General features: G+C 36.0%; 1 protein-coding gene across 6 annotated transcripts in view; it reads left to right on the top strand.

Moving 5' to 3' along the window:
* ARID4B (AT-rich interaction domain 4B) overlaps positions 1-27,124 on the top strand; it is a 148,963-nt gene that overhangs the window by 109,283 nt on the left and 12,556 nt on the right. For 4 of the 6 annotated variants that reach the window (XM_062210640.1, XM_062210639.1, XM_062210638.1 and 1 more), the window contains 4 exons: positions 14,518-14,602; positions 16,671-16,869; positions 20,521-21,732; positions 24,901-25,014. In XM_062210640.1, coding sequence (XP_062066624.1) covers positions 14,518-14,602; positions 16,671-16,869; positions 20,521-21,732; positions 24,901-25,014 — 1,610 coding nt within the window. Of the gene's footprint in view, positions 1-14,517; positions 14,603-16,670; positions 16,870-20,520; positions 21,733-22,133; positions 22,248-24,900; positions 25,015-25,774; positions 25,931-27,124 lie in introns of those variants that run through there. The other 2 variants (XR_009867931.1, XM_062210641.1) reach the window with 2 other exon arrangements.

The following is a 27,124-nucleotide window of genomic DNA, read 5'->3' as shown; positions in this document are numbered from 1 at the left end:
ATGTCTGCAGCATTGGCATCTCATATGGGTGCTGGTTCAAGTCACAGCTGTTCCACTTCTGATCCAGCTTCCTGCTAGTGTGACTGGGAAAGCAGTGGAAGATGGTCTAAGTGCTTGGGCTCCTGCACCCACTTGGGAGACTTAGATGAGGCTCCTGGTTCCTGCCTATGGCATGGCCATTGCAGCCATTTAGGGAATGAATCAGTGGATGAAAGATTCTCCTCCTCCTCCTTTCTCTCTTTCTCTTCTCCTCTCTGTGTCCCTTTGACTTTCAAATAGATAAATAAATAAATCCTAAAAAATATGGAGCAGCCAAGACACGAACCAGTGCCCGTATAGGATACCAGCATCACAGGTGGCAGCTTTTACCTGCCATGTCACAATGCCAGCCCCTAAGAACAAATTAATTGATTTGGGATGTATCATACTGTATTTGAAATCTAGTCTATGGTAAAGCTCTGGAAAAATTAACCATAGAAGTTGTAAGTAGTGGTACTTGGTATATGTAGTATCTTTAAGGAGGAATACAGTTCTCATGCTTTATATTTAATTTGTATTCTCTGGTTTGAGAAACTACTAAGAAAACATCATCTCAGATTCTGTGTTTTTTGGAAGTACACCTCTTGTCCTGTTACAACATAGGAAGACCTAGAAGCCTGGCCTAATGTGATTGCTTTATTTGGAGAAAAGTACCATTTGGGGGGCCTGCGCTGTGGCGTCGTGGGTTAATGCCCTGGCCTGAAGCGCCGGCATCCCATATGGGTGCCGGTTCGAAACCAGCTGCTCCACTTCCAATCCAGCTCTCTGCTATGGCCTGGGAAAGCAGTAGAAGATGGCCCAAGTCCTTAGGTCCCTGCGCCCACGTGGGAGACCTGGAAGAAGCTCCTGGCTCCTGGCTTTGGATCAGCTCAGCTCAGCTCTGGCCATTGCGGCCATCTGGGGAGTGAACCATCGGATGGAAGACCTCTCTCTCTCTCTCTCTCTCTCTCTCTCTCTCTCTCTCTGCCTCTCCTCTCTCTGTGTAACTCTGACTTTCAAATAAATAAATAAATCTTTAAAAAAATAAATAAATAAAACAAAATAATTAAAAAAGAAAAAGAAAAGTACCACTTGGATACATTTCTGATACTCGGAAGAAAACAGTAACTTTAATTAAAACGAATATCCTGGAGTTTTGTTTGAGACTCATTCTGTGTTATTTCTAACTAACAAGATTAACAAAGGTCTGGATTTTAAGAAAACCTATCATCAGTGCTTGAATATCATAGTTATCCTGAATCAAGGTTTTCTATATAACCAATTTAACACTGTGTATAATTTATCCTTTAAACTGTTGATTCTTATACTGCCTTGTGGTATGCGATTTTCCTTAACCGATGGACTGGCTGTTAATGGTTCTGTTCAAAAGAAGATACTTAAGATCTCAGCTGTTAACAGCTGTTAACTGCTATAAGAATATTTTGCTCAGGGGCTGACTTTGTGGCCTAGCAGGTAAAGCCACTGCCTGTGACACCAACATCCTATAAGGGCGCTGGCTCATGTTCTGGCTGTTCCACTTCCAGTCAGCTGTCTTCTAATGTGCCTGGGAAAGCAGCAAAACCCCTGCCGCCCATGCAGGAGACCTAGATAAAGCTGCTGGCTCCTGGCTTCAGCCTGGCTGTTGCAGCCATCTGGGGAGTGAACCAGTGGTTAGAGGGTCTCCCTCTCCCTCTCTCCCTCTCTCCCTCTCTCCCTCTCTCCCTCTCTCCCTCTCTCCCTCTCTCCCTCTCTCCCTCTCTCCCCCTCTCCCTCTCTCCCTCTCTCCCTCTCTCCCTCTGATAGTTAGAAAGTAAGGGAAGATTTTAAGAGACATTCAAGCTTTTAATGATATAGAAAGGAAAGTGAGACCTAGTTCAGCAAGACATGCTTGTGTTACTGATAAGGATACCATCTGACATCTTAAGTGTTTGTATACTGTACCCTTTCAGAAGAAGCAAACTTACCATATTGATAAAAATCTATAGTGTGAATCTCTCCACACTCCAGCATCATAGGGAAAATGACTGTACTTCACTAGATAAGGCACTTAATTCTGTTATAGTTAATATAACAGTATTTGTATTTCTTTCTGGAATAGTAACTAAAAACCTTTCTTAGTGGTAAATAAGGAAGAATTAGGATTCTTGCCACTGTTTCATGTCTGAAGCTAATAAGGACTGCAACAAATTCCCATTGTTTCTACAAGTCTTTTCTATTGTTGTAAGAGTCTTCTGCCTGATCTCTAAATTTACACTTAACAGATGTGAAATTGAAAAAGATTTATGCATGAAGGTTCATGAAAATAGTTTTCAATGGCAGTAATTCATGATGAGCAACTTAGGAAATTTTGTGTAAATCTATTTATGTGTGTTTTTGTTTCATCTGAAACATTTTCTAGCAAACATTTTTCTTGAAAAATACTATATATTAGTTTTTTAAAAGTACTGTTTTTCGCAGTAAGTTTTGCATTTATCTTTTTTCTAAAGTGCTATGTAATCTTTAATAAAATTTTCATTTATATCCCTGTTTCACAGTTGAAAAATTGTTGATTTTTGGAATTTTTTTTTTTAATTACTGTGATGCAGGAAAAAAAAGAGATGTATTTTACATTCTTACACCAAATTTACTGAGAATGTCAGGATTCTTTATCCCAAATCACAAATAATGTAATACTATTACAGAGCTTTTCTGATTCTGATTATCATATGTGCATAAATATGTATGTGTATGTATATATATACATATATAAACTATTTTCTAACACTGAAGAATTTGCTAATTCATCAAGCACTAGAATACTTGGATTTTTTTTTTTTTTTTGAGATTTATTTATTTATTTGAAAGAGTTAGAGAGAGAGAAGCCAGGAGCTTCATCTAGATCTTCCATGTGGGTGGTAGGGGCCCAAGTCCTTGGGTCGTCTTCCACTGTTTTTCCCAGGCCATTAGACATGTGAATTGGAAGTGGAGCAGTGAATCACTGCCCATATGGGATGCAGGTGTAGCAGGCAGCGGTTTTACCTCTATACAATAAAGCCAGCCCCTTGGATATTCTAAATCATTGCTTTTATAAATAATTTTTAACTCTACTAAAAATCATTCAATTTAGAAAAATGAGAAAATATATCAAAGGAGAAAGATAAAATCATTATTAATATTGTATTTCTCTCTTAGTCTTTTAAAATATACATTTAAAAACATGAGTTATATACTTCACTAATGTTTAATCATAGGCTATCTGCTATTTGCTTTAACTTCTCTCTGCGATGTTACTATTTCATAAGTTTTTAGTATTGTTATCTAGCTGATCCTTTTCACTGTTAAGTTTCTAAGTCATAGCATAAATATAAGACTGATTTTTGAAAGAAAGGTTACATATTGAAGTCAATCTCATATATACTCTTATCAGTGTGATGGATTTACTCTTGTTCAGTAACAACTGACTGTATTGTGAACAATCTAGGTCATTTGGCTTGGGATTTAAGATATATCAGGATTTTATTATGATGTTACTGATTCTGAATGAATTTTCTCCCTTCATTTTCAGTTTGGCTTTCTATAATCAAAGAGTTGGTAATTTGGTTAGAACAGTGTTTTCTATATTTAGGATCACTAACTACATTAAAGAACACCATGAAGTAAAAGAGGAATTTTTTTTAAAAAGACACTTTAGAATGTCAACTGTAGCAGTCAGCATTATGGTGCAACAGGTTATGCTGCCACTTGTGATACTACATCCCATAGTGGAGTGCTGTTTTGAGTCCTGTCTGCCCCATCACATAGGTCTTTAATTCTCCTTCTTCCATTCATATTCCTGCTTTTGTAGTGTAGACTGCTTTACAGTTTTCTTTTCTCCTCATATCCCTAACATCTCTTCCCCATCCCCATTTTCAGCTGGTGACCTTGCTTTTTTCCTTATTGAGAGACAAAACAAGAAGAAAATTTCTACAGACTTAAACTGCATCTTTAGTGTGGAAGTATCTACTTACCTGTATCTGCTTGCACATTCTACATTCTTGCCTTTAGCCATAGGTAATCATGCTGCTGTCTAAAGCCAGTCTTCTAATTGCCACACCTTTCCCTTTTCTTTTTGCCTAATCAAAAACATGAGCCCTTTTCCTTGCTCTATTCACAGTCTTTCCCATCCACCTATTAGACTTATCGTTATTTCTCTCATTGCAAATAAAACCTTTTCTAGAGAGTTCCTTCTAGGCTGGCGCCGTGGCTTAACAGGCTAATCCTCCGCCTTGCAGCGCTAGCACACTGGGTTCTAGTCCCAGTTGGGGCACCGGATTCTATCCTGGTTGCCCCTCTTCCAGGCCAGCTCTCTGCTATGGCCTGGGTAGGCAGTGGAGGATGGCCCAAGTCCTTGGGCCCTGCACCCGCAAGGGAGACCAGGAGAAGCACCTGGCTCCTGGCTTTGGATCAGCAAGATGTGCCGGCCGCAGCAGCCATTGGAGGGTGAACCAACGGCAAAAAGTAAGACCTTTCTCTCTGTCTCTCTCTCTCACTATCCACTCTGCCTGTCAAAAGAAAAAGAGAGTTCCTTCTACTGGGCCACTTCTTTGTTCTGTTTTCTCTCGTTGTTTCTGTACAAACCTACCATACTTAGGCTTTTGTCTGCCACTTCCCCCTGTGCCTCCAGAACTGCTCATAGAGATCACTAGTGGCCCCATGTAACAGAATTCTATCCTCATCTCTTGCCTTCTTGCTTTAACTTGCCTTATCAATGCATTATTCCCAATTGATCTCTCCTTTCATGATATACTTTTCTTGAGGTCCTGCTACTATAGCTGTAACTTTTTTTCTTGTTTATTTTCCTTTTCTACTTTTCTCACAATTAAGAAGCCATTCCTCTAGTATCCTCTCTTTTGTCTCTTAATTCTTGTTTTTGTGTATTTTCTCTCTTCTGATTGTTCTATTACTTTTTCCTTCTGATAGCCATTAATCTTTTTACTTTTTGTTCCTGTTTTCCCAACCCTAACTTAAGTCACTTATCTGATACTGAATTTTTCTTAATTATTTTTTCTGAGTCAAAGAAATTTGATCCCCAGTAGGTATTTTGAGTAAATTATTCCCCTTTTCATTATTTAGGCTTTCTGTAACAGAGCATTGCATTATGAAAGTACATGTAATTTTAAAACATGAAAACATTTCTGTTCAATATTCACTTCACTAATATCCCTTGCCACATCTACAAAAGTATCTGCCTTGCATATATTAGATAATAATTGAATGTTGAACTAAATTGGACCTTCTGGCAATAAAATGGAAGTAGGGCAGATATTAAAGTCCAAAAAAAAACTAGTTTTGAAAAGTGATATGTGTAGATATGGAGAGTAATGGAAGATTGGGACCATGTAGACTAGCTTTCTCACTGGAGCCTCTTCTCAACTCATTGCTGTTTCAATTTCTGAGGAACTGTCAAGCTTTTCTACAGAGATTATACCATTTTACATTCTCACCAGCATTGAGAATATTGAATAGAGTTCCCATTTCTCTACCTCTCCAACAACACTTATCCATATTTCAGTTTTTTGAGTTATAGCCAGTATAGTAGATGTGAAATGATAGCTTGTGGTTTTGATTTATGTTTTCCTAGTGATGTTGAGCATATTTTCATGTAACTTTTTCTTCTTTGGAGAAAGTTCTCTTCAAGTCATTTACTATTTTTTTTTGTAATTTGTGAGTTGTTTTGTTGTTCAGTTGTTGGAATTCTTCCTATATCCTGGCTATTAATGCTTTATCAGATACATAATTTTCTCATATTTTCTCCAGTTCCGTAGATTATCTTTTCAAACTTTTGATTATGATATCCTTTGATTTAAAACATTTTTAATTTTGATAAAGTCCAATTTATTTCTTTGTTGTCTTTGCTCTTGGTGTTAATCCAATAAAACTGCCAAATTCAGGGCTGTGAAGACTTTCTCTTTTGTTTTCTTCTAAGAACTTAATGCTTGTGGCTATAGTGTTTAGGTCTTCCACCCATTTTGAGTTCATATTTGTATATAATATATGATAGTTCTTTTTGTGACCTGTTGGGTCATATACACCTAATCTCTTAGTTAGCAACCAAAATGGAGTTGAGACTGGAGTGAATTTGATTGGAAATGGTCATTTCCTGTAACTTCTTACTCTTTGTCTCCTTTAAAATTTTTAGGTGTCAGGAGCCATTGTGGTGTAGCCAGTAAAGCTACCTCCTGCCATGCTGGCATCCCATATAGGCACTGCTTCAAGTACCAGTTAATTCACTTCCCTTTTAGTTCCCTGCTAATGGCCTGAGTAAAGCAGCAGAACATGGTGCAATTCCTTGGGCTCCTGTTGCCCACATGGGAGATCCAGATGAAGTTCCTGGCTCCTGGCTTTGGTCTGGCCCAGCCTTGGTTGTTGCGACCGTTTGGAGAGTGAACCAGTGAATAGAATATCACTCTCTCTGTCTTTCCCTCTCTCTCTCTGTAACTCTGCCTTTCAAATAAATAAATAAATAAATATTTTTAAAAATTTTAAGTGTCACTTTTCAGCTTATTTCTCTGTTCCTTCCTTCTCTAAAATGTTCTGTGTTCTTCATTTTTCTTTCACTCCCATGTAATCTGATCTGTGCTATACTTTCATTGGGTGTACTATTGCATTTATGAATCTTGGTGAAAGAGTACAAAGCTGTTCTACTCAGATTCTTTGAAATAATTATGCTGGTGATGATAAAAACAAAGCCAGGTAACGCTGAGAAATTGCTGTATTTTTATAGTAAGAAAGTTAAAAGCCTCTAAGATGAAGACCACTGGGCAGTAATTTCCAAGTAAATATCTATAAACTTGTTTTAGAGGAGGGTGTCTTAATAACAGTTTTTGGATACAAGTGAAGATAAACGTTTCCTTCATGAAAAATTAGTAATAATTCAATTATTTGTTGCATTTCTAGGCTTAAATTTGTGTATGTATTCAATTTAGATGTTACTAAACTTGGATTTGTTCCATTCAATAGTTTTTTGTAGATTGGCAAGTACATTTAATGCACAACATAAACTTGGACATGTTTTCTTTTTGTAGTTTTGTACATTGCCAGATACATCAATATTTTTGTCTAAATATGTACACGTTCTAATTTCCTACATTTATCATACATTAACAAAGTAAACTTTTGAGGCATTTGAAAAACTTAGTATCTGTGTCACAAAATATAATTAGTGTCACAGTTGTTAATGATTTGCAGGGGCCTTTATGTGCTTGGTAAAATGTTCTGTGATGTATTATTAGTATTACATGTTACTTCCACCTAGGGACCTATACTTTAATTTAATAGTTATATTTCCTAGGAAAAACTGTTGATATAGTTACTAAGCCATTCTGTTGAGCTATTTCTGTCAAGACACCTTAAATATGGCTATGCTATAATATTCATATTTCTATCATTGTCATATTGTTAATTACTATGAATGCCCTTTTCTCTTTGATGTGGATTTTACACTATTGTATGAAGTGAAAATACGAAATGTTAATAACATGCTTAGGCATTTTTTTGAGTGATAAACTTTTTGTTATATATATTTTAGATGCATTACTAAATGCATGAAATTGTGTATAGTAGTTCTCTTTATAAATCTTGCTATAGTTCAGTAAAATTAAAATATGTATGAATTGAGATTATACATAAAATCCATACTAGAGAAATATTAGTACAATTGCTTATAAAATTTGTACTTATTGATAACTAGTGCTGTTTTCATCATGACTTGGTGTTTTTCCTATTTTTTTGGTCATACTTTTTTTCATATTTTCTTAATTAAGGAGGGGAAAATTTCTTTATTAACGTAGTCTGAATTACTATTTTAGGTGTGAAATTTTAAAAATCTCAGTAGATTGTAACGTACATTAACATTTTTAGATATAGAGATAGGATTTAAAATATGTAGTATTCATCAATTATTAAATAAGTCCATTGCAGAAAACAAAGTAAAGATGATTTTAATATCTTAATGATTAGTCATTAGATTTTAGACTTTGTCTTTTTTAAAATCTATGTATTTCACAGAGTGAATTTTAAAGTATTATGTCAGCTTGGTTTGGCTATGCAGTTGTTTTAAAAATATCTTTATTCTGCACATAATTTATTTGCAAAAATATCTAAGACTATTCCCTCAGGATATATATTATTATATTCTGATACTGTTTCTTTGAAATTTGATTTAAGGAGAGCCATAATCTGAATTGATATGGGCATACTAACTATTTTATAGAATATATGGTTGACGTTCTTTTTTATTTTTATTATTGCATAATGATTTCTTAGATGATTGGCCAGTATATCCAACAAAAAATCAGAAAGCCTTAATCTTAGAACTCCTGTTTTTCTTTGGTGAGAGCAAGCATGCTGTGGTCTCTGAATGGTTTCTTCTAGCTTTGTATCAGTATTTAATTTAACATTTGAAAAACTCAAATACATATGTGGCTTCTTTTAGAACATTTTAAGTTTGTATTGTTACTTTCATAATCACTGTTTAGTGTCATTTTCTCTGTTAAATTGTCAGCTCCTTATGAGCAGGAGATGTGTTTGTTGCATTTGTTGCTGCATATCCAATGCTAGGTATAGAGCCTCTCATGAAAAGATACCTAAGAGATATTTGTCCAGGAAATATGTCCACATGTATACATGTAGTTGTGGAGTCTCATACAAGATTTCATTTTAGGAATTACCTGGTCCAGTTGCTTCATTTTATATAGGATCAGGAGCATCTGAGACCTTCAGAAGTTAAATAAGTTAATCATGGATATGTTCCATCATGTGTTTTCTGTTAATTGTTAGATGATCTCAATAGAAATATTCTCAAGTAAGTTGTATGTATACCTTGAAAATAATTTCCTTGGTACTTTAGATGAATATCATATACTTTTCTAGATTCCATGTATAGCATTAATTATAATTCATTGATAACTCAATTGAAAAAGTATAGGCTAATCAGTTTTAATTTTCTTCTTTTTTTTTTTTTTTTAAGATTTATTTATTTGAAAGGCAGAGTTACAGAGAGAGAAGGAGAGACAGAGAAAGAGAAAGATCTTCTACCCGCTGTTCACTCCCCAAATGGCTGCAATGGCTGGGGCTGGGCCAGGCCGAAGCCAGGAGCCAGAAGCTTCATCCAGGTCTCCCACGTGGGTGGCAGGGGCCCAAGTACTTGGGCCATCTTCTGCTGCTTTTCCCAGGCCATTAGCACGGAGCTGGATGGGAAGTGGAGCAGCCGAGACTCGAAATGGCACCCATATGGGGTGCTGGCATTGCAGCTGGCGGCTTTACCCACTATGCCACAACTCTGCCCCCCAGTTTTAAATTTTCTAACTCAGTATTTTCTTTTAGTATTTGTTGTAATACTTTTTATTGCTTGTTTCAATATTTGTTTTTAAGAATTCAATAATCCTCTTTTCTTTGTCCACTGGCAAAGTACATTTCCTACTCTCATGAAGAGACCAGTTAACTCTCTTCTGATCTTATTTTATAAAGTCCAGTTAAAAGCAGGAATGTTTTTAATCAACAATTCAGTCTACTTGAGTTTTCAGGACATTCTCATGAAACTCTGTTGCTTGAATATAAAGTTGCTAGATGTTTAATTTGTTTGCAGGCCAACCACTTACGTTAAACGTCTCTTCTACTTCTGCAACTGTATTATCTCTTACATGATAGCTCACTGTAACAGGCTGATATGCATGGAGAGAAATGTGGTTATTCAACAATAAGGTGGTTTCTGTAAAGACTTATTTCCCATAATTGCTGTTAAAATAATAGTGTTCTTCCTATGCAGTACAAAGACTGTATCAGAATGTGTACTCCAATGTCTTGGTTTACTGTGTGATACTTAAAGCAGAGTAAGAATATTGGAGAGCCCTTGTGTCTACAGCAATGACCAAGATAGCTGAGAGAAGGACAGGGTGTACATGTATTTGGGGTACCTAAGGAAGGAACTTGAAACATTTGAAAAAATTATTATGACTTAATTAAGGTTCTTGTATTCCTTAAGAAAGTACCCTGAGGAGCAAATTGATATTTTGAAATGATGCCCCAAGGAGGAATTGAGAAATACTTGGTGGTCTTTTGTTAGTTGTAATTTTCTGTCATATGCTGCTTCTTTTCCAGAAATTTTAATTTTTATGGTGTTCAAAACATTTGAAATTGAGCCAAGTTAGTTGGCCTATAGTGAATATGTTACAGTTTCTTTTTATTATATGTTAAGTATACCATATAAAAAGCCTAAATTTATGTAGAATAAATAGAATCAGCTACAGCTTTTTGTTGTAGTTCCCATGTCTTTATTTTTGGTATCTGATAGGGAATTAGAAATTCTTAAAAAATTTTTAATTCAATTCTAAAGGCAGAGAAAGAGAGAGAAAGAAAATAGCGTTCATCCATTGGTTCACTCCCCAAATGTCAGCTGGGCCAGGATGCAGCTAGGACCTCAGAACTCAATCTGAGTCTCTCACATAGGTGGCAGAGACTCAGGTATTTGAGGCATCTGCTGTAGCCTCACAGGTTGTACAATAGCAGGAAGCCACTGGAATCAGAAGTGTAGGTAGGACTTGATTCTAGGTGTACCAGTATGATACTGGGGTATCTCAGCTTGTGGCTTAACTACTGTTCCAGTTGCCAGCCTTGGGAATTAAAACTCTTGACCCACTAATATTGTTTATTTTAAATTAATTTGCACTGGTAATACTAGTCCTTCTCTTATAAAATTTTAATGTCCGTGGAAATGTTGGTTTTGAGGGGCATGATTTATTTTTTCCCAGTATGTATTCATTTTTTTTTGGTTCTCAAGTATTCTGTAAAGAAAACAGAAAGAACACTTGTATAGTACTCAAATGGGTAATTACCTAAAAGAAAGGAACATTTCCTAATTTTGAAATACAATGAAGTTATAGCTAGCATTTTTTTCCTCTGACCATGTTTCATTTCTCTTGTAAGATTGATCAGGCACCACATTAAACTTTGAAATACATGTGTGCCAATGTGTTTTTATCAGTAGTCTCAACCCCTCTTTGGTGGAGGCATTTGTAATTTGAGAAAGCTTCTTCAGCCAGAATTTTTGTTTTTCCTGGTTTTCCTCTTTAAGGGTGCCCTTGTAATGAGTTTTTTCAGTCCTTGAGGTCTGTTATTTCCTGTGTATCTGAGTAGAGCCTGGAATGCCCTCTACTATAATTCTAATATTATGCTGTTTCAACAGGCAGTTCATTTCTTGTTCTCTAATATTCCACATCCTGATTTTAGGCAAGTCTATAATGCAAGTTAATTCACTTCCATTGTTAAGAGTTCCCTAATATATGAAATAAATTCATTGGTAGGTTTATAAGGCATGTTGTGGTTCATAAATCTATTAGTTAGAATGATAAAAATAATTGTTTTAGTACATTTTATACTGAGAGTATAAATCTAAGAAAAATCCAAAAAATTAGTATTAGAACAAGGGATTTTAAAAAATGAAGAAAAGCTCTGAAAAGTAGAATAGAAAGCAAAAATAATAAAAGGATCAAATTAGCTAATATCTATAGAGCCATGTTACTCCAGCAAAAAACATAACTAGGGAATTTTCCAAGGAATTTCTTAAAACCATATAGAATATTCAATGAGAATTTTAAAACAAAATTGTTTTCCAGAATAATAAGGCCATATGGTTTATTTACTACTCTTTAAATACTCTTCTGATCCCAGAATTTGCCTTTTCCAGGAATCTTCCTGATCTAACACACTTTTCATATTTAAGCAAAACTGACTACTTATATTTGTCAATATCCAGTCCTCTCACATCATGCTTACTTTATAATTGGGTAGAGGAGAAAATGATGAACATATGGTATCTATTACTATAGAGATCAGGCACTGGGCCCCAATCTGTATACCCTACTGAGCATCCATTCTTTTGTTATTTGTGCATTTATGCCATCTATGAAACTTGTTCCTAAGAATTAAAAAATATTTATTTATTTGTTTGAAAGGCACAATAACAGAGAGAGAGAGGGAGAAACAAAGAAATCTTCTGCATCAACTGGTTAACTCCCCAAATGGCCACAAGAGTCAGGGCTGAGCCAGGCCAAAACCAGGACTCGGGAATTCCATCTGGGTCTCCTACATGGCTGGCAGGAGCCCAACTACTTGGGTCATCTGCTGCTGCTCTCCCAGGTACATTCATAGGGAGTCTGATCTGAAGCAGAGCAGCCAGGATTTAAATTGGCAATGCTGACAGAGGATGCTGGTATCGAAAGTGGCATCTTAACTCCTTGCGCCACAGTGCCAACCCCTAAGAGAATTAAGCCACATATATTGTTTCTGAGTAATAAAGAAATCTTACTCTATCGTTGTGAACATAATATCCATGTGATAGTAACTGCTTTCCCTTGTTTGATATTTTTGGTACTCTGTATAAACTATATAGATGCATAGTATCATGGTGATGTTCTTAAACCGAAAGCTCCTATTTTACCTTATTCAAAATATAATTCATGGGATCCATGTTGTGGCATAACAGATTAAGCCGCTGCCTTCAATGCTCTCATTCCCATATGGGTGCCAGTATGAGTCCCAGCTGCTCCATTTCCAATCCAGCTCCCTGCTAATGTGCCTGGGATAACGGTAGAAGATAGCCCAAGTGCTTGGGTCCCTGCTACCCACAAGGCAGACCGGGAAGAAGCTCCTAGCTCCTGACTTTGGCCTGGCCTAGCCCTAGCTGTTGTGGCCATCTGGGAAGTGAACCAGCAGATGGAAGATCTCTTTCTGTCTCTGTAACTCTGCCTTTCAAATAAATAAATAAACAAATCTTTATTATATATATAATAATTATATATAATATATAATATATTATATGTAATTATATATATAATTCATGTCTAAACTCATATGAGTAGGATTTTTTTTTTCTTATTGGTAATAAGAATATCTGATATAAAACTAGCTACATTAACAATCTTTAGTAAAGAATAGTAAGAAACTTATTTTCATGTGGGTATGAGTCTTATTTTGTTTTTGACTCATTCTTATTTTATATAGAAATAAATTAAGCTAGTTGTTGAATGGCTTGATCAGAGTCATATAATTACTGAGTAGCAATTACGTTAAGACTTTCCTGGCACTCATTTCATTCCTTCCCCTGTTCTGTTTTATTCTCATGTGGGCCTCAGTAACTTGCAGTCGATAACCACAACAAAACTCAGCTTTACTGCAGCCTGTAGTTTGCACCAGCAGTTTAACTGCTTGAGAGTTGCCACAGATACTTTTCCAGGCATACGCTAGAGTGAAAATATAATTTATTAGTCAAGTAATGACTCAAGTCCTTTACTTTTTGATTTGGGATCTGTCTTACTTCACTTAATACCTCCAGTTTAGAGGACATTTTAATTTAGAAGTTCATATTCAGGTATTCATGTTCTAAATTCAAAAATGTCAGTGAGTTCTCTGTTTTTCACAATAAACATATGTAATTTGAAACAACAACAGACAATGACTGTTAAATTGTTTCTTATAGGTCAGTTTTTCTAAAAATAAACCATCATTCTTTTTTGTTCTAAACCCATAGTTTTATTGCACTCAACAGTAATTTATTCATTTTAAATCATCAAAGCTGTCATCATTGAATTGAGTGGCCATCACAGTTCTTGCAGTTCTCAGCTGACTGTATATGTAGGAAACATCAGAATACTGAAAAACTAGTACTGGCATTGGAGCACAGAGTGTTAAGCCATAGGAGTGTAGGTTTGAGTCCTGACTGCTCCACTAATGATACAGCTCCCTGATAATGCACCTAGGAAAGTAGCTGAAAATGGCCCACCCATGTGGGAGACCGGATGGAGTTCCTGGCTCCTGGCCAAATTTGGCCTGGCCCAGCTCTGGCTGTTGGGACCATTTGGGGAGTGAATCAGTAGATGGGAGATCCCTTTCTCTCTCCCTCTCTCTTGAATTCTGCCTTCAAAATAAATAAATCTTATATAAATACTTAAAAACTTGGCAGATAACTTTTTTTTAGTATTTTGTAAGCAGGTATTTTTTAGATGATTTTTGCATTGTCCATAAGTTATCACAAGAGGCTTTTCTTATTATACAATGCCACTTAAAACTATGGCATATTACCTTAGTTTTCTGACACGTCTAGGGGGAAAATAAGCATACCTCCTGCTTAAGAACAAAACAAAGGGGAAAAAATCGTGTAGGAAATATTGTTTATCTTAGTGTTATTGTGTATGTTTGGTTTCTCTTTGATAAGGTAGAGTAAGGAGTAACTAGTGAAGAAGTCAAGAAACCTTGCTTTCTAGGCTTGGCTCAGCCAAGTACTAACATATCCCTGGGCACGTCATTTCATCTGTCAATAGGCCTTGATAGCTTATTCACCAAACCAGAAAGTTGAACTAAATGATCCCCAAGGTCCTTTTCAGTTCTAAAATGTTATGATTCTGTATATGAGTTTCTCTTTAATGTAGCATAGTTGCTTCTGTGGTATGTGTTGTACAAAAATAAATTAATTTCTTTTCATTTTAGATATGATGAATGGATTAAAGCAGATAAAATAGTAAGACCTGCTGATAAAAATGTGCCAAAAATAAAACATCGGAAGAAAATAAAGGTATGAATTTTTCCCACATCATTCTCTTTTGAAGAACTTTTACTCCAGTATGATACAGTCAAATAATATGTACCTTAGTATTATTCTTAGTGTTACACTCACTTGAAATGTTGATTTTATTGAATGTTAGATTTTAGTGTACTTATTTTTGTCAGGCTGTATAAAGCATTTTTTAAAATGTTTATTTATTTATTTATTTGAAAGGAAGAATTACAGAGAGGCAGAGAGAGAGAGAGAGACCAAATGGCCACAGTGGCTGGAGCTGGGCTGATCCAAAGCCAGAAGCCCTGAGCTGCTTCTGGATCTCTCACATGGGTACAGGGGCCTAAGCACTTCCACTGCTTTCCCAGGCACATTAGCAGGGAGCTAGATCAGAAGTAGAGCAGCTGGGATTCAAACTGGCACCCATATGGGATGCTGGCACTACAGGCAGCAGCTTTACCCACTATGCTACAGTGGGTATATGTATATGTATAAAAACATTTTAGAACCACTACTAAATGATCTTTGAGCCTTTTTCAGTCTCAACATTTTATAAAACCACCCAAGCAGATTGCACTTTTTCATTTCAACCTTCTCCTGTCTCTTTGGTCCCTACCTAGGAGAAACAAAGAAGTGTGATTAAGAGACATGGGTATTGTAATAGCTATAAACTATTCCATGGAAGAAAAGGAGATATCTGAAGGCAGAGAAGAGCCTATCTGGCAATTCTTTTTTGTGTCTTCATCTTTAACTGACTATATAGGCACTGGCTTCAAATATGTTCCCAAGACCTTATTAATCATACCCTACATAAATATAATGTTATTTATGTACGATAGAATCGTTCTTGTTCAAAGATCATATCTTTCTAAATGTTTGATTCAAAAGTAGAGCATTAACTAGATTTTAGAATATTATTTATCTTACTGGCTTTTTAAAAATACTTTGGATGGTATGTGCTGTTGAGGTACTTAATAGTTGTTCTGAAATTCCACTCCTCATATTCAAAGTGAGGAGCTTTTTATAGTTTTGCTAAATGATACAGATCCAAGTGGCTGGCCCAAAATAGTAAAGCTTTTCTCCCTTAAGTGGTCATTTTTTCTTTCTTTTTTTTTTTTTTAACATTTATTTATTTATTTGAGAGGCAGAGTTACAGAGAGAGAGGGAGGGAGAGACAAGAGTGAGAGGTCTTCCATCCACTGGTTCACCCACCAAATAGCCACAATGGCCAGAGCTGGGCCTAACCGGAGCCAGGAGCCAGGAGCTTTTTCTGGGTCTTTCACATGGGTTCAAGAGCCCAAGCACTCGGGCCATCTTCCACTGGTTTCTTAGGCCATCAGCAGGGAGCTAGATTGGAAGCAGGGCAGCCAACACTTGAACCGGTGTCCATGTGGGATGCCAGTGCAGAGGTTTAGACTACTAAGCCACAGCACTGGCCAAGTGATCATTTCTTTACAGAGTTTTGCCGGCTGTCAGTAGAAGGAAAGGGCAAATTGGGTATCCCTTATGGGTAATGTTTGGGTCCAGAGTGTTTCAGATTGTTGTATTTTTTGTTTTGTTTTGTTTTATTTTGTTTTTGATTTTGGAATATCTTCCAAACTTCACTGCTTGAGCATTCTTAATTTGAAGTGTTCCAGTTATTTCAGATTTCTTATTAAGAATACTCAATTTGTATGTGGAATATTGTCATTCTCAACTCACAATCTATAAAGAACATTTTAAAAGTTTTAAAACAAGCAAAGTGAGATTGTGGTTTTTTTTTTTTTTTTTTTTTTTCAGGTAATGTTTAAACCTATTGCAATTTAATTTTGAAGAATTTATATAATAAACACCAATTAACTAGCCTCAATTCCTTGTTGCAAATTTGATTCTCAGTATCAAAATTATAGTAAATATAAAACCTTCTTCCTCATCTCACAGCATTTTATTTAATACTTTTGAGGCACTTTTTTATTCTTTGTTTTTATGTTAGATGTTTAACAATATTCTTATTAGTTTGAGTAAAAATGGGTGTTAACATTGTTACTAATTAATGTCTCTTGATAGATTATGGCTAACACAAAATATTTTTTCTTTCTGAACCTAGAATAAACTAGACAAAGAAAAAGATAAAGATGAAAAATATTCTCCTAAAAACTGTAAACTTCGGCGCTTGTCAAAACCTCCATTTCAGACAAATCCATCTCCTGAAATGGTATCCAAACTGGATCTTACTGATGCCAAAAATTCTGATACAGCTCATATTAAATCCATAGAGATTACATCTATCCTTAATGGACTTCAAGGTAAACATAAACATCTTGCTGCATGCAAGTATTTCATATTTTTTTTTTGTTTATTTTATTTGTTTGAAAGGCAGAGTTACAGAGAGAGAGAGAGAGAGGTTTTCCATCTGCTGGTTCACTCCCCAAATTGCGGGCACAATTAGGGCTGGACTTTCATCTGGTAGTTCACTCCCTAAATGTTTGTAATGGCCAGGACTGGGCCAAGCCAAAGCCAAAATCCAGGAACTTCATCTGGTGATGGGGACCCAAGTATTTGGGCCATCCTTCACTTCTTTTTGAACCAAAACTCTGATATGGGGTTTCAGTGTTACAAGCAGTGGCTTAACCTGCTTTGCTGCAACATTAGCCCCTGTTATTTTCTTTCTGACACCATATATGGCAGCTGTTTGACATGGTGGTTAAGTTGCCTCTTGGGATGCCCACATTCCTTATTAGAGCATCTGTTTTGTGTCCTACCTCCTTCTTTTCTAATATCACTTCCTGCTAATACATATACTGGGAGGCAGTAGGTGATGGCTCAAGTACTTGGGTACTTGCCACCCACATAAGTGATCCATATTGAGTTCCTGGGTACTGGCTTTGGCGTAGTCCAGTCCTGACTGTTATGGCATTTGAGTAGTAAAAGAGATGGAAGATTTCTTTCATTCTATCTCTCTTGCTGAAATTTTTTTTTTAAAAAATAATACTTTGTTATCAAACTGTAAAACTATAGTGTTTTATGAAAAATGATATACTTTGAAAATTATTTTGATTACATCTATTATGGTCTCTTTTATGGTGACATTATTGCCTAGTAGGTATGAAATAATAAAAGCAATAAGGACTGGAGGGAGAAATTCATTAAATCTGATAGGGAAAAGGCAGAAATCTTATCTATGAAATGAAGTAGAAGAATATATCTCCATAAGTAAAAGAATATTTCGATGAGATGCAATAAAATAATATATTTACATAAATATAGTTTATATTTCTCATAATTTAATAATGTGATTCTTAGTTGTTTTGAATATAATGGGAATTGGTTTTTGTCTTTTATTTAATGTTGTTAGAGTTTATACATTTTCATTTTACTTGAGATATGGAGAGAGAGAGAGGCAGATCAAGAGAGATTGTCCCATCTGTTAGTTCACTCCCCAAATGCCTGAGGAGCCTGGTGTTCCATCCTCGTCTCCTGTGTAGTACTTCAGGGATCCAATTACGTGAGCCATCATCTGCTGTCCCCCAGAGTGTGCATTAGCAGGAAACTGAATTGGAAGCAGAATAGTCCAAAGTTGAACCAAGCACTCTGATGTGGGATGCAATCTTTCCAAGTGGTAACTTAACTGCTGTGTCACGTGATTGCCCTCTTACTTTAATTGAATATGTGCATGAACTTATTATATAAACTAACACTACAGTTTTCTAGAGTAGAGTCAATTTTATAAAGGTTTCTAATGTATCTAACAGAAAAAAATTGCACACAGGAAAAAAAATGTGTAATTCAATCAACAATAGTAAGATGGATACTAATTATTCTCTTAAACAGTGAACGAATACAGGGATACTTCAAAAACTTCAAGGAAAAATGAAATTTAAAAAATGAGTTTATTTTGGTACAAAAATTATTTTCCATAATATGTGAAAGTACATATACATGGATTTAAAATATTATTTTACAACAAAATAGAAATATAGAAAATAGAATCATACTTTTATTTTTCTGTAAATTTCTGAAATATCCTCAACAATTGCTTGAAAGTATTCACTGTGTCTCTTCCCAGAAGTAATTAGTATCCTGACTTGTGTAATCATTGTTGTATTTTTCTTCACAATTAGATTGTCTGTGTTTATTATTATTAAAGAGGATATTGTTCAGTTTTTAAAAATTGAGCAGCAAATATACACCCTAGCTTTGAAAGAAAGCTTTTAAAGTAGGCTTCCTCAGAACACTATCTGAATAGAGATTCTAGGTCGTAATCTGATTTCACATTCAGCTTCTCTGGGAATTTAAAAGCCCCTTCAGGGAATTTAGGAGACCAGGTCATACATGAGTTTGCAGAAACTTCTAGAGGCTCACTCTAGTTAGATTAGTTGTAATGGAGGACCAACAGGTGTATGCTCAAGGGATGTAGTAGTGTACTTTGTGTTTTCTCATTTTAGGATTACCATGGTTTATTATTTATGTATTTTTTGCTAAATATTTTGTTTGAAAGGCAGAATTACAGAGCAAGAGGGAGAGACAGAATCCTCCATCTGCTGGTTCACTCCCTAAGTGGCAGCAACAGCTGGGGCTGGGTTAGGCTGAAGCCAGGAGCCAGGGGCTTCATCCAGGTCTCCCACAGAGATTTGGGGGTCCAGGGTCTTGGGCTATCTTTTGCTACTTTCTCAGGCCCATTATTAGGGAGCTGTATAGGAAGTGGACCAGCTGGGACTCAAGCTGGCACCCATATGGGATACTCAAGTCATAGGCGTCAGTTTAACCCACTATGCCATAAGGCTGCCCCTACCTCTTGCTTTTAGAAGTAGGTCAGAATGTTTCTGCTGGATAAAAAGATGTCACTGATCCAGGTAGTAGCTTATAAAGCATGGCAGGGAGAGCTGGAATTTCATTATCACATAGTCAAAAGCAAGAGAGAGAGAGGGAGGGAGGGAGGGAGATATGAAGAATCCATTTCAGCGGCTGGCGCTGTGGTGTAGCGGGTAAAGCCACTGCCTGCAGTGCCAGCATCACCATATTTATGGTGGCTGGGTGTTTAGTCCTTTATTTTTTGCTATAACAATATCACAGACTGGATAATTTTTTTTTTTTTTTAAGATTGGCTTTTTTATTTGAAAGGCAGAGTTACAGACGAAGGGAAGACAGAAAGAGAGAGAGAGATCTTTGATCCATTCGTTTACTACCCAGGTGGCTGCAATAGCCAGGGCTGGACCAGGCCAAAGCCAGGAGCCAGGAGCTTCTTCCTGATCTCCCACGTGGGTATCAGGGGGCCAAACACTTGGGCCATTTTCTGCTTTTTTTCCCAGACCATTAGCAGGAAGCTGGATTGGAAGTAGAGCAGCCAGGACACAAACTGGAACCCATATGGGATACAGACAGTGGCTTTACCCACTGCACTACAACACCAGCCCCGCAGACTGGGTAATTTATAAAGAAAATATATTTAGTTCTCACGTTTCTGAAGGCTGAAAAGTCCAAAAATACCAAGTTGTCACCATCTGGTGAAGACTTTTCTTCCAGCATCAGAACATGACGGAGGGCAAGCAAGATTGCTATGTGAGCCCATGAGGGAGGGCAGGGACAAGAATAAATGCTTGAGAGCCAGTTAACTTTTACAGCAAAGCTGCTCTCTCTGTAACTAACCATTCCCAAGATGACGAGCCCCCATGATCTAACCACCTCTTAAAGGTCTCTCCTCCCAATACTCTTATAATCACAGCTAAATTTCAGTGTGTTTTCGGAGGGGATATTTAACTCATAGTATCTGGATTGGAGATTTTTCTTCAGTATTTAATGGGCATTGTTCAGTTTTTTGGTTTGTTTGTTTCCAGTGTTGATCCTCTGAAGTCCAGAACTCTTCCATTTCCTGATTCTTTGTATGTGACTTGTGGTAAGAAAAAAAGGAGATATTATTTGAGTTCTTTTCTTATCTTTTTTTTCCTTTTGTTTTCTAGCTTCTGAAAGTTCTGCTGAGGACAGTGAGCAAGAAGATGAGAGAAGTACTGAGGATATAGATAATAATGGCAAAGAAGAATCTAAAATTGACCATTTGACCCACACCAGAATTGAACTTATTTCAAAAGAGGAACAGAACAGTTCATCTTTGCTGGAAGAAAACAAAGTTCACACGGATTTGGTAATATGTAAACCAGCATCAAAATCTCCAGAAAGACTAAGAAAAGATGTGGAAGGATTATCTGAAGATACTGATTATGAAGAAGATGACGTCACAAAAAAGAGAAAAGAAGTCAAGAAGGACACAGTGGACAAATCTTCAAAGCCACAAATAAAACGTGGTAAAAGAAGATTTTGTAATACAGAGGAATGTTTAAAAACTGGATCACCTAGCAAAAAGGAAGAGAAGACCAAGGGCAAAGAATCACTTTGCATAGAAAATAGTAGCAACAGCTCTTCAGATGAAGATGAAGAAGAAAAATCAAAAGCAAAGATGACACCAACCAAGAAATACAATGGTTTGGAGGATAAAAGAAAATCTCTACGGACAACTGGATTCTATTCAGGATTTTCAGAAGTGGCAGAAAAAAGGATAAAACTTTTAAATAACTCTGATGAAAGACTTCAGAACAGCAGGGCTAAAGATCGAAAAGATGTCTGGTCGAGTATTCAGGGACAGTGGCCTAAAAAAACGCTGAAGGAGCTTTTTTCCGACTCTGATACTGAGGCTGCCGCTTCCCCACCCCATCCTGCCCCAGAGGAAGGGGCAACAGAGGAGTTACTGCAGACTGTGGCTGAAGAGGAGAGTTGTTCACCCAATGTAGAGTCAGAAAAACCACCACCAGTCAATGTTGACAGTAAACCCATTGAAGAAAAAACAGCAGAGGTCAATGACAGAAAAGCTGAATTTCCAAGCAGCGGTAGTAATTCAGTATTAAATACCCCTCCTACTACACCTGAATCGCCTTCCTCAGTCACAGTTACGGAAGCCAGTCAGCAGCAGTCCTCTGTAACGGTATCAGAACCCCTAGCTCCAAACCAAGAAGAGGCTCCAAGTATCAAAAGTGAAACTGATAGCACAATTGAGGTGGATAGCGTCACAGGGGAGCTCCAGGACCTGCAGTCTGAGGGCAATAGCTCACCAGCAGGCTTTGATGCAAGTGTGAGTTCCAGCAGTAGTAATCAGCCAGAGCCAGAACATCCTGAAAAAGGTGAGGAGGAAAAAGTGTATGTTGACTTTTTTTAGAATTTCCCCCCTTAAATTTTTAATGGTTTCACAGTATCTCTTGTTTTAATGTTACACATTTAAGTGATGTACTTGTGTGAACATGGTAAAAGTGGAAATTTGAAAGGTAATTTAAATAATGAATAGTGAAATGCATTTAAAATCTTGAGAGGCCTTTAAAATCCTTTGCTTGAGCCATCCATGAACTTTCATAGTGGACCAGAACACATGCTGGAAATTGTACCCAGGCCAAAATCCACACCTATTTGAAAAATCATTTTATATGCTGGTTGACTATATGGCATGAGCAACTGAAATATATTTCTGTAACATTGTTTTTGCAATTGTAATGTGCAGTTTCTCACAAACATTTTGATTTATTGACAGACCCCTCCACCCTTAACCAAATACTGTATGTAGGGGTTTGGAGCAACCAACTGTCCAGGCACTGCTTTCCTCAGACAACCGTGTCAAACTGATTTTCAAGCCTGACTAACTTGTGTGAGTCTGTAAAGGAATTTGATGCTTTCTTAGATGCATAGCTTCCAAATTGAAGGACCAATATATGTGTTAATAAACTACAGCATTACTTTTTTGATTTTCCGTGAAGTTGTTTAAAAGTGGAAATTCAAATTAGTACTTTCCAAAAGTATTAGTGCCTTTTGATGGTGCCATAGCTATACATTTCTATCATCATTCTTATAAACCACTTCATTCAGGTAGCTTTGAATCAGTATACTCTAGGCTGACACTTGGCTTTTGAAACACATTTTTCCATTGGAAAGATAGAATGCATAGGATATGTATTTTATATAATACATTAGGTTTTCATGTGCTAGCTTTAGATTTTCAGCTAAACTCAAAAGAGAAACAATCTAGATTAGTTCTAAGGTTTTTCTCACAAATCTTAAAACATTTCTTCTTTTAAAAAAAATTTATTTAACTGTGAGATAGAGAAAGAGCTCCATCCACTGGTCTGCTCCCCAAATTCCTATAATGTTCTAGGCTGGGCCCAGCCCAAGACAGTAGCCAGGAGCTCAACCTAAGTCTTTCATAAGAGTGGCAGGAGCCCAACTATTTGAACTATCAGTGCTGTCTCCCAGAGTCTGCATTAGCAGGAAACTTGAGCCAGGAATCAGACTGAGGAGCTTTGATGTGGGATATAAGTATCCTAACAGGTGTCTTAACCACAAGGCCAATCACCTGCCCTAAGACATTTCTTTTTAAAATTAATTAAGTAAAAAGTATAGTTGCAATTAAATCAAGATGATCTTTTTTTTTTTTTTTTTTTTTCCTTGCTTTCACAAGTATACAGCTACTATGGTTACATCTGTGTGCCATATTCTTTCATGGAATCGAATTACCTTGGCATGAATGGAGCAATCTTCCATATGAAAGAATCTTTTGTCACAAATGATGAGATAGGCAGTCAACAACAGTATGATAAAATTTTACATTTATTAGTAGGTTATATCCCCGTGTTCCTCATTTCTTAAGAAAGATTAAACTTAACAAAAAAGTTATTATATCATCTACAAATAGACTAAGTTAGTATTGCCTTTTTGATTTTAGTCTGGACTAGTTTGAAAAGTGTGGAAGTTAAGAGCTGCTCCCAAATTTAGGATGAGAGAAACCATCTGCTTTATCAAATCAAAATATTTTTTAATTTTTTAGAATATGTTTGGAATAAATTCTCAAGTATCCTTTGTATAAGGCCTGCTTTTAATAAATTTGTGAATATTAGAGAATCTGCATTAAGTAAAAATATGTTTCACTATTTAGTTTTTCCACTGTAATTTAGTGTTTATGGAAGTTTTTATTTCTTAGTATCTGAAAGCATTAAAATTAAACTCTTGGAGAGAAAACCGGCACTTAATTATAAAATGTTGTGCTTCAGTATAGTTGACATTTAAGTCACCATATTTATGTTTCACTTAAATCACATTAAAATAATGTTAAGAAAAATTATAAATAACATATCATCCTTTAAAAAAGAAAACTATCTAGGAAGTTGCAAACATTTAATAGCTTGTTCCATTCTTGACCACAGTCATGTTTCAACACTGAAATATTGATTTTACCATTGGTAACAGAACCAGAAAACTTTGTAGTAAACTGTGCATGATTCTTTCATAGTATTAATTTATATCATGTATTATAGTATCTGACATTGGAACTAAGTGGAGATAGCACTTCATTCATCTGTGCCTGAAAGCATCTTTTGTGTAGTCTGAGAGATAATACAAATAATTAGAAAAATACTAAAACATAGTAGATGCTAAGGACCAAATGAGTAGTATAGAGAGATACATCACTGGAATAGTGATTAATCCGTGAAGCCGGGAGCCTCAGGGAAGGTCTTAGTGAAGATGCAGGACTTGAGCTAGTCAAAGAAAAAGGAGACATTTATTTATCATGTTTTGGGATAATTTCCCACCGAGATGAGATATTTCTTAGAATTACTGTATTGAGTTTGTAATGTAGATATATACACACACACCATTGCAAATATATACATATTTACTTGTAATGTATATATATACGGTATATATATATATACACTTATAACATTACAAATATATACAAATATTTGTAATGTATATTATTTTGTAATATATTACATAAAATAACCAGTGCCTGAGAGCTAACCTTTTTTGAAATGTTTGTTAAAAAACCAAGTGTGTATTATTACTAAAGTTTATCCCATTACTATCTTTATGCCACTTAAAATTATATTAATATCATTGTAAGACATAAGAACATTGATGTTTTTAAGCTGTAATTAAATTTTAGTATTTTGATTTTAATGAATCTTAACAAATTTCAGTTTTTATTTTCAGCATTTACCTGTTTTTCAGTTTCTAGATATATAAACTCCCAGTGCTATATTGAAAACTATTTTCAATTTATATTGATTTTTCTAAGGATGTGCACACTTTATTTACTTTCTAAAATACCCTAATTTCTATTATGTGCAAGAATTCAGCTTTGTTGAATGGTAGTTTATTAAAAATTTATATTAACTTGTATGATAATTATAAATCTCACAAAGACCATGTAGGTTTGGAACTGTTTTTTTTACAATGTGGAATTAATTTATACCTAGGGTATGTTTGATTTTATTTTGTGTTACTTAATTTCTTTCCCATCATAGCCTGTACAGGTCAGAAAAGAGTGAAAGATTCTCAGGGAGGAGGAAGTTCATCAAAAAAGCAGAAAAGAAGCCATAAAACGACAGTGGTAAACAACAAAAAGAAGGGAAAAGGCAGTAAGTGTGAAACCTCTAGTTTTTAAAATATAAAAATAATAGCTGATATACTTTGCCCCTCCCCATTAAGCAAAGGGTATTCAGAATATGGGATAGATCAATGTTTTTTTCTCACTACCTTCAAAAATGTCACACAAAAGTTTTCTGCCTCTCTGTAGGTAAAGCAACTCATGTTCTCCACACTACCATTAACCCTCCTCTTGTTTTTAAACAAGTTTTTAAAAAGGGGAGGGGCAGTCATACAGTTTTCTGATCCTATAGTAAATTCTGGGATTAAGCAAGTTGGTATTGTTCAGCAGTTGCATTGATTGTTGATGAATGATTGGGTAATCCTTTTAAAAATAATAACTAGTGTGTAACATAAACAAACATGATTGTTACCTTTGTGTTCCAGTTTTTTTCACTTAATTATCTATATCAAATATTGTACAGTGCTTCAGTCTTATATTTTTATTACCATGAAATTGGCTGCTTAGTAATTCTTCAAGGCAAAAGCAACATAGAAGGAAACGATCAAGATAGCTTTAGAATCATAATTCCAGCAATTCCAGTTTGTATTTATCTTTGGTACGCCACACTGTGTGACTCTAGAGCAACTACAAGCTAGTATGCTTCCAGCCAATACTTAACTTTAGCAATGACGCTGCTCATTGACTTACAGAGAATATATTATACTATATTTCTCCTGAGGGCTGCACATTGTATCTCTCTTTTGTAGATAAAGGAAGAAGCGGAAAATATGTAAAGAATTTTTTTTCAGGTGTCCCACACTGACCTCCTGCTGCTCTTCCAGGAGACTCCTGCCACCTCCACTGCCTGACCTTTGCTAGCAGCCGGCTTGGCTGCACTTCAGTGCAGAAAAGGGTTATTCGGCCAGCTCCCCGAGGTTCTGCTGAGCCCATATGACTTCCAGGCGGTGAATATGGCATCCCTCGGGTCCCGGGCGGCTGTGCTCAGCAAGGCCATGAAAGCCAGGCAGAGGCAGGCCACTGCATAGAGTGGGACTGAGCCTTGGGTGACTTAGCTTGGAGCTGCCAGAGGTTCCAGAGCAGCAGTGGGAGGCTGGGAGGGAATTCAGATACGAAATGCGAAGAGTGGTGGAGTTTCTTTATTTCCAAAAGAGCACGGTGGGAGGAGATGCTATGTTCATTTATTTACTATTTGTAATACTTTTCAGGCTTTACAGTCTTTTTTTTTTTTTCTTTTAACGGCTGTTAAGTAAAGAATCAATATATCATAATGCAAATTGTTCATCAGTTATTTGGTGTAACTGATGGATATTTAAAATGATATGATTCATTTTTCTTACATTGTGATATTTTTGTCTTCAAGACTTTATTGTTTAAATGACATTTCCTGAGAGGGCTTATCTTCAACAAGTTAGTTATTATCTCCATACAGTACAGAGGGTGCAATAGTTGATTGAGTTTTTCCTATTTTAATTATTGGGGTTCTGCCATGGTAAATCAGAATGAGTTGACTCTCTCTGAGAATGACTTATTAAGGTGAATTAATTTCTGATGGAATCTAAAATAGTATTTTATATCCAAAAAGTAATTCATGGAAATACTAATCCCATCACCTATTCATATGGTAAGCTGTCAAGGTTAAGTATTTGCATTCTAGTACTAAATCTTAATTATCTAAGGCAGATGTTACATAACTGTTATACTGACTACTAAATTCTTCATAAACTGCTGGATATATTCATCCAGGAGGGAATTTACCAGTGGAAAAGTGATGGTTTATTTTAGTCATAGGAGTTATTTAAGAAGAAATTTATTATACATGTCAAAATTGTGAGTGTATTTTCAAGGAATTCTTTAGTGAATATGATGATTATGCTCTTTGTAAATGGCCAAGAGAGTAAGAAAATATTATGTGTCCTATTTTTTAAAAAAGTGATTTATTTATTTATTTGAGAGGTAGAATTACAGAGAGAAAGAGAGATAGAGATCTTCCATTTGCTGGTTCATTCCCCAAATGGCCTCAACTACCCTAGGCTGGGCCAGGCTGAAGCCAGGAGCTTGGAACCCCATCTGGGTCTCCTGTATGGGTGGCAGGGCCCAAGTACTTGGGCCATCATCCTCTGTTGCTTTCCCAGTGCAGG

Source organism: Lepus europaeus, chromosome 14 (assembly GCF_033115175.1).
Source record: "Lepus europaeus isolate LE1 chromosome 14, mLepTim1.pri, whole genome shotgun sequence".
Classification (NCBI taxonomy): domain Eukaryota; kingdom Metazoa; phylum Chordata; class Mammalia; order Lagomorpha; family Leporidae; genus Lepus; species Lepus europaeus.
The sequence above is the reverse complement of the archived record's forward strand: the minus strand, read 5'-3'. Positions and strand labels throughout refer to the sequence as shown.